The sequence below is a fragment of the Pongo pygmaeus genome, chromosome 11 (assembly GCF_028885625.2).
Source record: "Pongo pygmaeus isolate AG05252 chromosome 11, NHGRI_mPonPyg2-v2.0_pri, whole genome shotgun sequence".
Lineage (NCBI taxonomy): Eukaryota > Metazoa > Chordata > Mammalia > Primates > Hominidae > Pongo > Pongo pygmaeus.
In genome coordinates, this window is record NC_072384.2 from 120,006,551 (window position 1) to 120,018,300 (window position 11,750).

General features: G+C 58.3%; 2 protein-coding genes across 6 annotated transcripts; one reads left to right on the forward strand and one right to left on the reverse strand.

Moving 5' to 3' along the window:
• Positions 1 to 83: 83 nt before the first annotated feature.
• On the reverse strand, positions 84 to 5,044 carry CHPF (chondroitin polymerizing factor). Its single transcript, XM_054478671.2, has 4 exons — positions 4,361 to 5,044; positions 2,757 to 3,330; positions 2,087 to 2,266; positions 84 to 1,772 (listed from the first exon to the last, which is right to left on the reverse strand). Exons 1-4 carry the CDS (start codon positions 4,672 to 4,674, stop codon positions 513 to 515), a joined length of 2,328 nt encoding a protein of 775 aa, XP_054334646.1. The 5' UTR covers positions 4,675 to 5,044; the 3' UTR covers positions 84 to 512.
• Positions 4,209 to 11,720, forward strand: TMEM198 (transmembrane protein 198). Of its 5 annotated transcripts, none has more exons than XM_054478681.2 (6): positions 4,209 to 4,334; positions 5,282 to 5,513; positions 5,861 to 6,030; positions 8,643 to 9,218; positions 10,292 to 10,494; positions 10,842 to 11,720. In XM_054478681.2, the coding sequence occupies exons 3-6, from the start codon at positions 5,865 to 5,867 to the stop codon at positions 10,977 to 10,979; spliced, it is 1,083 nt and encodes a 360-aa protein (XP_054334656.1). In that variant the 5' UTR covers positions 4,209 to 4,334; positions 5,282 to 5,513; positions 5,861 to 5,864; the 3' UTR covers positions 10,980 to 11,720. The 5 variants fall into 5 exon arrangements, with proteins under 5 accessions (XP_054334656.1, XP_054334653.1, XP_054334655.1 ...); XM_054478678.2 differs by having other exon boundaries at positions 4,210 to 4,334; positions 5,826 to 6,030; XM_054478680.2 differs by having other exon boundaries at positions 4,210 to 4,334; positions 5,385 to 5,513; positions 5,826 to 6,030.
• The last annotated feature ends 30 nt before the right edge of the window (positions 11,721 to 11,750 follow it).

Consider the following 11,750-nt stretch of genomic DNA (forward strand, 5'->3'; position numbering starts at 1 on the left):
GCAGGGGCAGGGGAGCCTGCGGTGCTCAGCCAATCCTCCCTCCCCCACGCCTGCCTACCCTTTCAAAACCTCTGAATCACGAGTCCACACTTGGCCAGTTTATTAAAGGCAGGGAGCTTTGGCAGGGTCAAAAAGGGAGAAGTTGGGAGATGCCCCCTCCTCAGCTCCCTTCTTCCCCAACAACTCTTCTACAGCCCAGCCCCCAGGGCCCAGAGGCAGGGCTGGCGTCAGGCAGACTGTACTGCATAAATATGTGGAGGCCACAGCCCGAATCAGCAGCGTCAGGGGGCAGGGAAACTGGGTTTGGGACGAGAAGGGGGTGGCTCTGGGAGCACCTGCCCCAGTGCTTGTCCAGAGCCCAGGGACCCACAAAGCCAGAGAGGGGACCAGTGGGCCAGCTTGGGGTCTGGCTACGGCCAGCCCTGCCCAGCGAGGCTGGCAGGTGGCTCTGGTTTTGGGGGAGGAGTGGGGTGGGGTGTGGACATGCCATGGCCCACGGGGACAGGGTGGGGTCAGGTGCTGTTGCCCTGCTCCTGCTCAAAGAGTAGCATGGCCAGCTGGGTTCGGGAGCCGAGGCCCTCAAGCATGCTCTGGCGGCAGCGGTGGTACAGGTCCTCACTGAGCCTCGCGCTGCACGTCTGGGCCCGGTAGCGCTGCAGCAGCGCCGGCTCCACCGCCCGCAGCACATGCAGACTGGAGAAGTGGAGGAACAGCTCGTACACATCCAGGCTCTCCAGCAGCTCCTCTTCTTGTTCTGAGGCTGCCGCCAGGCGCCCACGGGCTGCCACGTAGTCAGAGTTGTAGAAGCAGGCCTCGCTGGCTGCCTGGCGATCAAAGCGGCCAGTGTCACGGCCCAGCTCTGGGGGCCCAGGCCCTTGTGGTGGGGCCACAGCTGGGTGGAAGGCTTGGAAGTGCATGGGAAAGAAGGCCTGCCAGCCGGAGATGGCATGCATGCGGCAGCGGTTCAGGAAGTCAGGCGTGAGCACCGTGTCTGGCCCGGCCAGCAGGAACAGCGTGTCCAGCGGGTGCTTCTTGGAGAGTAGATCCATGAGGCGCAGTGGTGAGGGTACGGCTGTCTGCACACTGAGCCATGGCACCCGGGCACCGGGGAAACGCCGCTCCAGCTCTGCCACGTGGGCCTTGACAGGTGCGAAGACATCTGCATGGGCCGCGCGCTGGGCCTGGCGCGGCTCATACAGTAGCAGCAGGGTCAGGGCTGCCGCAGCATCACCAGGCTCCAGTGCTGCAGTGGCAAAGGCCTCCAGGAAGCCAGGGGCCAGGTCACGCTCAGCCGCAGCTAGAGGCAGCAGCACAGTGAGACGTGAGGCCTCAGTGACATAGGGCACAGGCAAGATCTCCACGCGGCTCAGCGGCCGGAGCAGCTGCACTCGGCGAGTGAGGGGCCGGCGGCCTCCCTGGGGGGTCAGTGCCTCCAGCTGCAAGTCCAGCGTGTATTCCATACCTCGGGCTGGATCAAAGCGTCGGTAGCCATTCACCAGCTGCTGCTTCTGGAGCCGCAAGGCCGGGTGGTAGCGGCGGTTGAGCTCCTCTAGAGCTGTCCCCAGAACATCGGCCACATCAGCCCGGTCAGCCCCACGCAGTGGGCAGCGGGGTGAGCCATCGGCGCAGGAGAAAGCATGCTGCTCCGTGAAGTAGTCCCAGCGCAGCACCTCAAAGCGGGAGGCCGGGCGGGATGGTGCTGGAATGCCCACGGGCCAGGCAGCTGCCCGGTCCCCATCAACGGCCAGACGGCTGGTATTCTGGATCTCCCACTGGATCAGAGAAACAGGCCATGAGCAAGGGACAGATCAGAGGGAGCAGCACACAGCTGGGGGACTGGGTAGGCAGCAGATGCCACTCAGGATGGGCCCCTCATCCCCTGCCAACCTCTGCCCACCCAGGGCCCATACCTATCATTTCCCTAGCATAGACAGCCTGGAGGCTCATCAGAGAATGTAGAAACAGGCAGGGGCTGGGAAGTAGTTTTGTTCTGTGATTCTAGTGCTAACTTGTCATTTCTCTGGGATCTCTGTGACCTCTCAGATCCTGTCCCCCTCACTCCGCCACCCCCAGACCTAGACCGTACCTGTAACTCCTGGATCTCCTGGTACGTGCGTTCCAGTTCAGCTCGGGCGAAAGCCTTGTGCAGCTGGTACATGTGCACAGGGTCACGCACAGGGTGGGCTGTCAGGGCACTTCGGAAACGAGGGTCCCCCTCCTGCACTGGCTCCCCAGTGCTCAGCTCCAGATGGCTATAGTGCACCCCCTGGGGAGAGGAAGGGAAGGGATCTGTGATGAGCTGGCAATGTCTTCCGTTGTCTCATAGTGAGTGTCTCGTCTCCTCAGCCTATAACCTGTTGTGGACTTGCAGTCTGAGGGTTTAAGTCTACCTTGACCAGCTGTGAGTCTGTGTGACCTTCAGCATGCCTCTGCTAGCTCATCTGCGAAATGGGCATGCGCCCTGTCTCAGAGCTGTCCAAGGGCTAAAATAATAACTAACATCAAATGCCTATTATGTACAAGGCTCCCTTATTTTTTCTAATCCTTGTAACAACCCCGAGCAATAATTATTTCCATTGGCACAAAGGAAGATACTGAAGCCCAGGATATTTAGTAATTTACCAGGGGTCACAGAGATAGAAAATAAATGTCCGAATTGGCATGGAAAACCAGGCCTGTATCTCCACCATCCCTTTGCCTCTCAGAGGGATTTGAACATGACAAGGAGGTATCAGTGGGATAGCTTATCATCCCACCTCGTGGTCACCGGTGCAGCCCACCCCGGTGGCATCGAGAATGCAGCGACCCAGCCACTCGTCAGGGCGCGCACTGACGATGTCGTTGCGGCAGCCTTCCAGGTGGGGGCGCAGTTGCTGCAGCAGCATGCGCGAGAGCAGCACCCCAAAGCCTCCGTGGCAGTAGCGGCCGGGGGTGGGCTCTCCGCCGATGAAGTCCTGGGGCCGGCCCAGGTACAGGTGGGCGGCGGAGGCCAGGCTGAGGTGGCCAGTTAGCCGTGCCAGGCCGTGCGCCTCGGTGTAGGTGGTGTCAGGCACCAGGAAGAACCAGTCAAAGTCGTCGCCGTGCTGCTCCAGCAGGTGGCGCAGCGCCAGGTGCAGGTGCCCGATGGGTCGCTCCTCGCCCAGCGTCACCACCGCCATGCCAGGTGGGGCCCGGCGGCCCCGTGCGCCCGTCAGGAACACCACACGCTCCAGCCGGTGCCCCAGCGTGCGGTTCACGGCCACGCCCAGCGTGGGCAGCGTGGCCTGAGAGGTCAGCACCGCCACCAGCAGCCTCTGCCTGATGCCCAGCTCCGTGCTGATGTAGCGGGTCCTAGGGGAGGAGATGGCACAAGCTTATCAAAAAGACAACGGGGTGGGGGGTGGGGGGGTGGTCAGCACAGACTCTGGCAGGTCGCGTCTTCTCTGCATCTGTTTTCTCACCTATGAATAGGTTAAAAATAAACCCTCTCTCCCAGGGGTCATAAGGATTTAAACGAAATGGTCTTACCCAGGTAGTGCTTTGCATTTGGGAGATGGCAATACCCACCCAGATAGGAGAGAGATATTGTGGGTCTGACTCCGGGGTTCGCTACTTAGTAATTATGTCCTTGAGCATGTTATTTAACCTGAGCCATCTGTAAAATGGGACTGATTGTATCTGTTTAAAGCACCCAGCCAAACGCTGGACACACCATGTATCTACTCATTTCTATATAAATATGCCATTATGCCACAAATGCCTCACATAAATGATATAAAGGAACGTTTGGCATGGGGTGTACTGAGTGTTTTTGCGGGGAGGGGTAAACTGGACTCAGGGGCTCTAGGAACTTACCTTTGGTAAGGCAGAAGGTAAATTGCAGAACCAGCATTTGAACCCAATGTTACTTAGAAGTTATTTCAACTCATCAGCAGAGACATTAATGAGATGGGTACATTCCTCCCTCCCCCATCTCATCCTGAGGTGGCCCTTGTAACCCACTCAGGAACAAGAGATCCAGGTAAATCCTAGTTCTCTCCTTTCTCTCTCCCTGTGTATATACACTCACCCTATATACAAGTCATTTCTCTAACACGAGCAGCCCAGCCAGGGAGCTATTAGGACCTCTGGGGAGCCATCGGGTAGAGCCGGTTTAGGACACAGGCCAGCAAGTTCAGCCCAGGCCGGCATAGGGCGCAGAGAAAGTCTCGGACTGGCCCCACGGCTCTTGGGAAGGCAGGGCCATAGGAAGTTATCGGGGCCCAAAGACTTCCTGGCCCGCCAGCCCCTTCCTTCCGGAGCCCGACCCGGGCCCGGGCGACTTCCCCGCGCGCTTCCCGGCCGCTGCCCAGGAGGTAGAGCGGGAGCAGCCGATCACTACCTGACGGCCTTTTTGGCGGCCTGGCCGGGCTGTGCGGGGTGGTAGGGCAAGACGCGCGGCTCCCAATTCTCCCCGGCGCCTTCGCCGGCCCCGGGCTTCTCGCGCTCCGCTCCGGGCTGCACCGAGTTGGGCCGGCGCGCCGCGTTGGTGTTGCCGCGCGGCGGCAGCTCAGAGTCTCCAGGTTGGGGCGGGCCTGGGCCGCACGCCTCCTCCACCCAGGTGACGCTGAGCAGGCTCAGGGTGAAGCCCAGGGAGATGCCCACGGCCACGGGCCCTGCGGGCCGCAGCACCGACAGCAGCAGCGATGCCCGCATGGCGCCCTGACCGCGGGTCCCGGGCCCCGGCGAAGCCCCAGAGCAGCCGGAGGAGGCTCCGAGGGGGCGGGACCGGGGAGGGGGCGGATCCGGAGGGCTCGGGCCCCGCGGGCGGGCCCGCTCCCTCCCCGCAGAGCAGAGCCAGCGGCCCGAGCCGAATCCCCGGAGCCGCGCCTCGATTCCCCTCCAGCAGCTGCTCTGGGCTGCGCAGGGTTCTTGCGCTCGGCACTGGAGCCTCAGCCGCGGCCGCAGCTGTCCGACGTGTCACTGCAAGGGCCCCGCCCCCGGGGTGGGGTGTCGGGCTCCCGCTACCGGAGAGGGAGGAGAAGGGGGAGGTTAAAGGGGAAGGACCCCCGGAAGTGCCCCCTCCTTAGTGCGGGAGAGGGAGACGCCGGGGGCGGAGTCCCCTGCCTCCCGCGGCGTGGTTGGTGCGTCCCAGGTGACGTCAGAAGCAGCCCGCCCCTGCCTGGATGGTGCGCCCTGAGTGACGTCAGGAGCAGAGGCCGGAGCTGTCCATCAGCACCAAAGGCCGCGGGCGGGCTCAGGGCATGGGGCCGCGGTTCTGGGGCGGCCCGAGCCCCGGCTCCTGCGCCTTCCCCTTCCCCAGGCCCAGCCCGAGTTCCCGGACGCCGCGGGACTGGAGTGCCAGCCGGTGTTGGAGGTGGAGCGGCACCGCCACCGCGCCGACACCATTCTCTCCGGCCCAGCAGCCCCCTTCCTCGCACGACGGACTTTCCCTGGACCCCAGTCAGTTGGAGCCTCTGGCGCCCCGCAACCCCGGCCCCTCGGGCCTCTGCACAGCCTCTTTCACTCAGAAGCTCAGGTCGCCTCCAGCCCAGGTAAATCTTGGACAATCCCATACTGAGCCGCCCACAGATGAATCTCTTGGCTGCCTCCTTCTCACTGGCAGCACGCTCCCTTCATCCCCCCTGACTCCCGTCCCTCTTTTAACTTCATCTCAGCCTCCACTAGCCAGGCACTTTTGTTTCCCTTTGTCTTTGCTCCCCACTCCAGAGATGCTTCCAGAGCTGCACAAATGTGGATACCACTCCTTTGTCCACTGTCCTTGCTGAGTTCTCCCAATCCCTCTCCCACCCCCATCCTGGTGGGGACCCAGGACTCCTCCGTGACCTCAACTTTTCCTCTGTCAGGTTAACTTGGGAGGGTGACTCCCTTCTATTCCCAGCACTATGCCGGGGACTGTGGCAACACTGCGGTTCCAGCTGCTGCCCCCTGAGCCAGATGATACCTTCTGGGGTGCACCTTGTGAACAGCCCCTGGAGCGCAGGTACCAGGCACTGCCGGCCCTCGTCTGCATCATGTGCTGTTTGTTTGGAGTCGTCTACTGCTTCTTCGGTGAGATCCCCATCTCATCCCTCACCTGGGCTCCCCAGTGTTTCCCCGAGTTCTTTTTCTGGGCCCCCAAGTCTTCTCTGAATCCCTCTACCATCATGAATAATTCTTCCTTTTCTTTCATCCCACACATTTATAGAGAGTCTAGACTCTAGATCATAGGAAAAACAGGTTTTTGGATTAGGCACACCTGAGTTTGAATTTACTTAGCTTTGCAGTTACTAATTGTGATGTCTTGGGCACATTAATCTGTCTGAGCCTCAGTTTTCTCATCTGAACAATGATCACAATATTTGTCTCATGTAGTGTTATAAGAATTAGTAAGCATTCAATAAATAATAGCTATTGTGGTGAGGATGTGTTTGGGTAACTGTGCTAGGTAGCCACTGAAAAACACTTAGCAGGGTTATTACACATGGTCCCTTACCACAGGGCATATTGTCTGACAGGGAGGAGACTCCCTTGAGCATTTACACCTGGGATACATATTAGAGTGGGCTGGATGGTGGTCACACACATCCATCCAGCCTACAAGGCAGGCTCCGGTAATCAGAGCTGCTGTGAATACTTGTACAGGACGGGTACTAAATAAGGGAGCTCAGCTGAGTGGGTAAGTGGGGGGCTAAAGTCCAGCTCATGCTCTACCTGACAAACTCTGGGCCTTGGCACAAAGCTGCTTTGCCTAGAGAAAGGCACACCTTTTTCTAATATGCATAAAGGTGCCAGATGGGCTAGTGGCCCAGTGTAATGGGAATAAGTGACCAGTGGCTTTGCAGCAAGAGTTACAGAACTTCAGAGAGGAGAGTGAGCTCTATGGGCTGGGGGCCCAAGGAAAGCCTCTGGGAGGAGAATTGTAGGTGAGTGGGACCAGTGGGGGCAAATGAGTCTTGGGGGCTGAGGTTCCAGGTTGGGCAGAGGTAGTGCAAGACTTGTGTTCTGCAGCCTCCCCCTACAATGGGTGGGTAGACAGGGTTGGGAGCCAGATGGTCCCTCCCATTCCTCCCCCAAACTCTGGGCTGAACAACTGAAGAGTAGGCAGGAGGAAGTGCCCCCCACAAGGGTTCAGGACACGTTCTGGGCCTCCGAGGATTCTGTATCACCTCACCCCCTCTATATCTGTACCCACTCCCTCTGCATGTTGCTCAGTGCAGCCTCATATTCCCTCTCCTGGGCTTCCTGACATCCTACCCCTTTTGGATGTCACTACTCCCAGGTTCATGGACTCTGAGCCCTTGTCCACGCCCTACTCCTCTCTCTGATCACGGAGCCTCCTGGACTCTCATACTTCCCCCTACTCCTGGAAGTGACTCTCCTCTGTTGTCTTTCTCTTTGGCTCTCCCTGACTCCTTGACTCCCATCTCTGATTTCCATCTTTCCAACTATTCAGAATCTCCACTTCCCTCACCCTTTCAGGTATCTCTAATGGGCCTAATGGCCCTATAACCTCCTTATTTCTGAAACTCCACAAACACTATTTCCTTTTCTTTGATTCTGTGTGACCTCATGTAAGCCTTAGTGACCTCCACCTCCCCTCCCCTCCAATTATGTCATTACCTTCCATCCCTCTGACTCCCTCTATTACTCCTAGTTTTGATCCCTGGTTACTCCTCTCTAATTCCTATAACCTCATCATCTGATCACCCCTCCCCATACTGTGATCCCAGTAATTCCTTGTTTTGGTCTCAGTGTTCCTCTCTCGGAAATCGTTTTATACTCTCGATGATTCTATTTCTGTCAATCTCCCTAACCTACAAATAACTCATTTTCCGGGACAACTCCCCAGTAATGCTGCTACTGTGTCCTCTTTGTAACCTTTCAGTGGTGCCATATCTCTGAAGCCCTGTGACCCCCAGACTCATCTTTCCCAACCCTCACCTCTCAAATTTCTTTCTTTCTTTTTTTTTTTGAGACAGAGTCTCGCTCTGTCACCCAGGCTGGAATGCAATGGTGCTATCTTGGTGCACTGCAACCTCTGCCTCCTGGGTTCAAGCGATTCTCTTGCCTCAGCCTCCTGAGTAGCTGGGATTACAGGTGCGTGCCACCATGCCCGGCTACTTTTTTGTATTTTTAGTAGAGACAGGGTTTCACCACGTTGGTCAGGCTGGTCTCAAACTCCTGACCTCATGATTCACCCGCCTCGGCCTCCCATAGTGCTGCCACCACGCCCGGCCCTCGAGTTTATTATGATTTCCAAATACCTCATCTCTGTGAGCAATCCCTTCTCAAAGACCCCAACGACTCTTTTGCTGATCCCCTTGGGACCCCAGTGACTTATCTCTCTGACTCCTATGATCCCAAAGACACCAATGCACAAATTCACTCTTGACTCAAAAGATTTATCCTAACTCCTGTGATCCTCAAATACATCAACCCTCATGATCTCAATGGTTATGTTTGCCTTCCCATTGACCGCCAACAGCCATATCTCTCTAACCTCCCCTGACCTCAATGGCCCCATCACTGATGCCCTCATGACCCCCGTGACCCTCAGTTCTCTGATCTTAGTGTCTTTGTCTCTGGTTCCCCTGGGATCCCATGTCCTTGACCCCTTGGACCTGCTCCCTCCAGCCTGGTGCCCTCATCTTGGCCCCTCACTAGCCCCTGTTCCCCTCCAGGTTACCGCTGCTTCAAGGCAGTGCTCTTCCTCACTGGGTTGCTGTTTGGCTCGGTGGTCATCTTCCTCCTGTGCTACCGAGAGCGGGTGCTAGAGACACAGCTGAGTGCTGGGGCGAGCGCGGGCATCGCTCTGGGCATCGGGCTGCTCTGCGGGCTGGTGGCCATGCTAGTGCGCAGCGTGGGCCTCTTCCTGGTGGGGCTGCTGCTCGGCCTGCTGCTCGCAGCTGCTGCCCTGCTGGGCTCCGCACCCTACTACCAGCCAGGCTCCGTGTGGGGTCCACTGGGGCTGCTGCTGGGGGGCGGCCTGCTCTGTGCCCTGCTCACTCTGCGCTGGCCCCGCCCACTCACCACCCTGGCCACCGCCGTGACTGGTGCTGCGCTCATTGCCACTGCCGCTGACTACTTCGCCGAGCTGCTACTGCTGGGGCGCTACGTGGTGGAGCGACTCCGGGCTGCTCCTGTGCCCCCACTCTGCTGGCGAAGCTGGGCCCTGCTGGCACTCTGGCCCCTGCTCAGCCTGATGGGCGTTCTGGTGCAGTGGAGGGTGACAGCTGAGGGGGATTCCCACACGGAAGGTAAGGGGGCACAGGCCAAGGTGGACATGAGAGGAGCGGGTGGCCAGGGATGGGTTGGGGGCCGAGTGACTGGGGAGTGGGGGACAGCAGCAGAAGGCCTCGATGGCGGTAGAGAGCTGACTTGCTCAGGGTCTGGGAGGATAGCACCCAGGTGCCATCATTCATTCCACAACAACATATGGAGTGTTGGCTCCGCACCAACCCCATTCCAGGCACCAGGGATACAGCAGAGATAACACAGACAAGGTTCCTGTCCTTATGGGTATACATTCAAGGCAGGCAAGAGACAGATAACAGAGATGCAAACAAACAACATGATTCCAGTTGTGTAGAGTGATATGACAGAGACACTGTGCAGGATAATGTGAAAGGGTGACCTATGGAAGCTATTAGAGTTAGGGTGGTCAGGGAAGGCTGCCTGAAGGAGGTGATATGTAGGCAGGCACTTGAAGGCTAAGAGGCCAGCCATGCAAAGAGCTAGAGAAGAGGGAACAGCAAGGTCGAGGGCCCTGAGAAGGAATGAGCTCAGCTTGCTTGAGGAAGTGGGGCAGGCGTATGGGAGGTGAGGTGTGGGAGCCAGGGTGATTGCGTGGACCCTCTGGGTCGTAAGAAGCACTCCACATTTTATTAGAAGGGCAATGAGACACCACTGGAGGGTCTAAAGTAGGGGAGAATAGAATCTAATTTAGCTTTTGGGATGCTCATTCTGCTGCCGAGTGTAGAAAGCATTGGAGGGAGCAAGTGTAGGGGGAAACCAGTGAAGAAGCAGCTGTGATTGTCCAGTGGAAAGATGATGATGGCTGGCCTAGGTGATTGGGAGAGGGATGACAGCCTGGAAGGGGGTACCTGGAAGCCTAGGAATCTTCCATAAAGACCTATGGAAGAAAAGAACAACAGTGGGAAGTCCCTCTGAGAGGTAGGAGACCAGGAAAGAAAGTGACAGGGTGGGAGTAGGGGGTTATGGACAAGAGGAATCTGGAAGCCTAGAGCCCCAGGTGGGAAGAGAGAGGGAGGGCTCAGGGGAAATAAGGCGCACAGTCCTCTGAGCTCCTTCTCTACCCATCCCACCACAGTGGTCATCAGCCGGCAGCGCCGACGCGTGCAACTGATGCGGATTCGGCAGCAGGAAGATCGCCAGGAGAAAAGGCGGAAAAAGAGACCTCCTCGGGCTCCCCCCAGAGGTCCCCGGGCTCCTTCCAGGCCTGGGCCACCAGACCCTGCTTATCGGCGCAGGCCAGTGCCCATCAAACGCTTCAATGGAGACGTCCTCTCCCCGGTGAGCTCCCTGAGCCCATCTAGCCAGAATGAGAAGGAAGTGTGGAAACTCTGTCCAAACAGGACTGGGCTTTCCCCACGGGCTGGTTGCTATCTAGAAGGCCTGTTTGTCCATGCATCGGAGCCCATGCACCAGGGGCTTGGCGGGTCCAGCTGGTGGGGGGATTGGGGGAAAGGTACCTGAGTATGGGTTTTAAGTGGGATATGGTATGTAGTGGGGTCTCAAGGCTGTGGACTCTGGGTTTATGGCAGTCTATAGAAGTGTCAGGCTTGTGGGAATTCAGGAAGAGGTGGCTTTTAGGGCAGGATTCTGCGGTGGGACTCACACCTATGTTTGCTCCCCCACAGAGCTATATCCAGAGCTTCCGAGACCGGCAGACCGGGAGCTCCCTGAGCTCCTTCATGGCCTCACCCACAGATGCGGACTATGAGTATGGGTCCCGGGGACCTCTGACAGCCTGCTCAGGCCCCCCGGTGCGGGTATAGCCATATCTGCCTGTCTAGACTCTGCAGTCACCAGCTCTGCCAGCTCGAGGAGGCCTGCTAGGCTGCCACTCAGCCTCCTGGCTTTGGCTGTCCCTCTCCCCAGCCTGGAGAGGGCTGGCCTGGTCACTAGAAGGGAGGATTGTCTCAGGCCAGTCTTGGCCTGAGAGGAAAGCCCCCTCCCAAGCTCCCAAGAGGCTCCTGAGGAATTCGGGGTGTGAACCCCATTGGGGTGTGCTCAGGGTTGTGAGTGTGTTGCCCGTGTGTCTGTGTGTATGTGTGTGGGGGTGGGCGGGCTTGGAGGGGACACTGGGGCCCTTGCCTTAGATTTCTGACTGGTAGGGTTTCTCCAGACTCAGCCCCACCTCCTCACCCCCTGCCGGGGTCCCATGGGCCACCTCCTGCATGTCTCCGCGGAGGGGCTACCTTCCTTCCCATCGCCCTGCCTCCCAGCCAGACTCATCTAAGGGTTCTTGTCCTTGTCTATGGGGCAAACTGTAGCACCCCACACCCTGGTCCCCTGGCCTCTGCAAAGCCACCAGCCTGAGAGCAGTGGCAGGAGATGGGGGTGGGGGGGTGCCGCTCTGGGCTGGGTTGGGAAGGGAGTTGGGGAGGGGTTTAAATGCACGGTGCATGTCTGGTGTCTGTCATGCCAACCTGGACACCTCATGCTTCTGTCTCCCCCACCCCACTCTGTTTTACATCTTTTATAAATGTGCCAAACTGCGTGGCCTCTGCCAGGAATGGTGGTCTTTGGTGGCTGGCACTTTCATG

Excerpts from the sequence above, each read along its gene's own strand:
- CHPF (XM_054478671.2), bottom strand. The coding sequence starts at position 4,674 with ATGCGGGCATCGCTGCTGCTGTCGGTGCTGCGGCCCGCAGGGCCCGTG. Across the intron at positions 3,331-4,360 it reads GCCGCCAAAAAGGCCGTCAG|GACCCGCTACATCAGCACGG; the intron begins GTAGTGATCGGC and ends CTCCTCCCCTAG. Across the intron at positions 2,267-2,756 it reads GCTGCACCGGTGACCACGAG|GGGGTGCACTATAGCCATCT; the intron begins GTGGGATGATAA and ends TCCTCTCCCCAG.
- TMEM198 (XM_054478681.2), top strand. The coding sequence starts at position 5,865 with ATGCCGGGGACTGTGGCAACACTGCGGTTCCAGCTGCTGCCCCCTGAG. Across the intron at positions 6,031-8,642 it reads AGTCGTCTACTGCTTCTTCG|GTTACCGCTGCTTCAAGGCA; the intron begins GTGAGATCCCCA and ends GTTCCCCTCCAG. Across the intron at positions 9,219-10,291 it reads GGGGGATTCCCACACGGAAG|TGGTCATCAGCCGGCAGCGC; the intron begins GTAAGGGGGCAC and ends ATCCCACCACAG.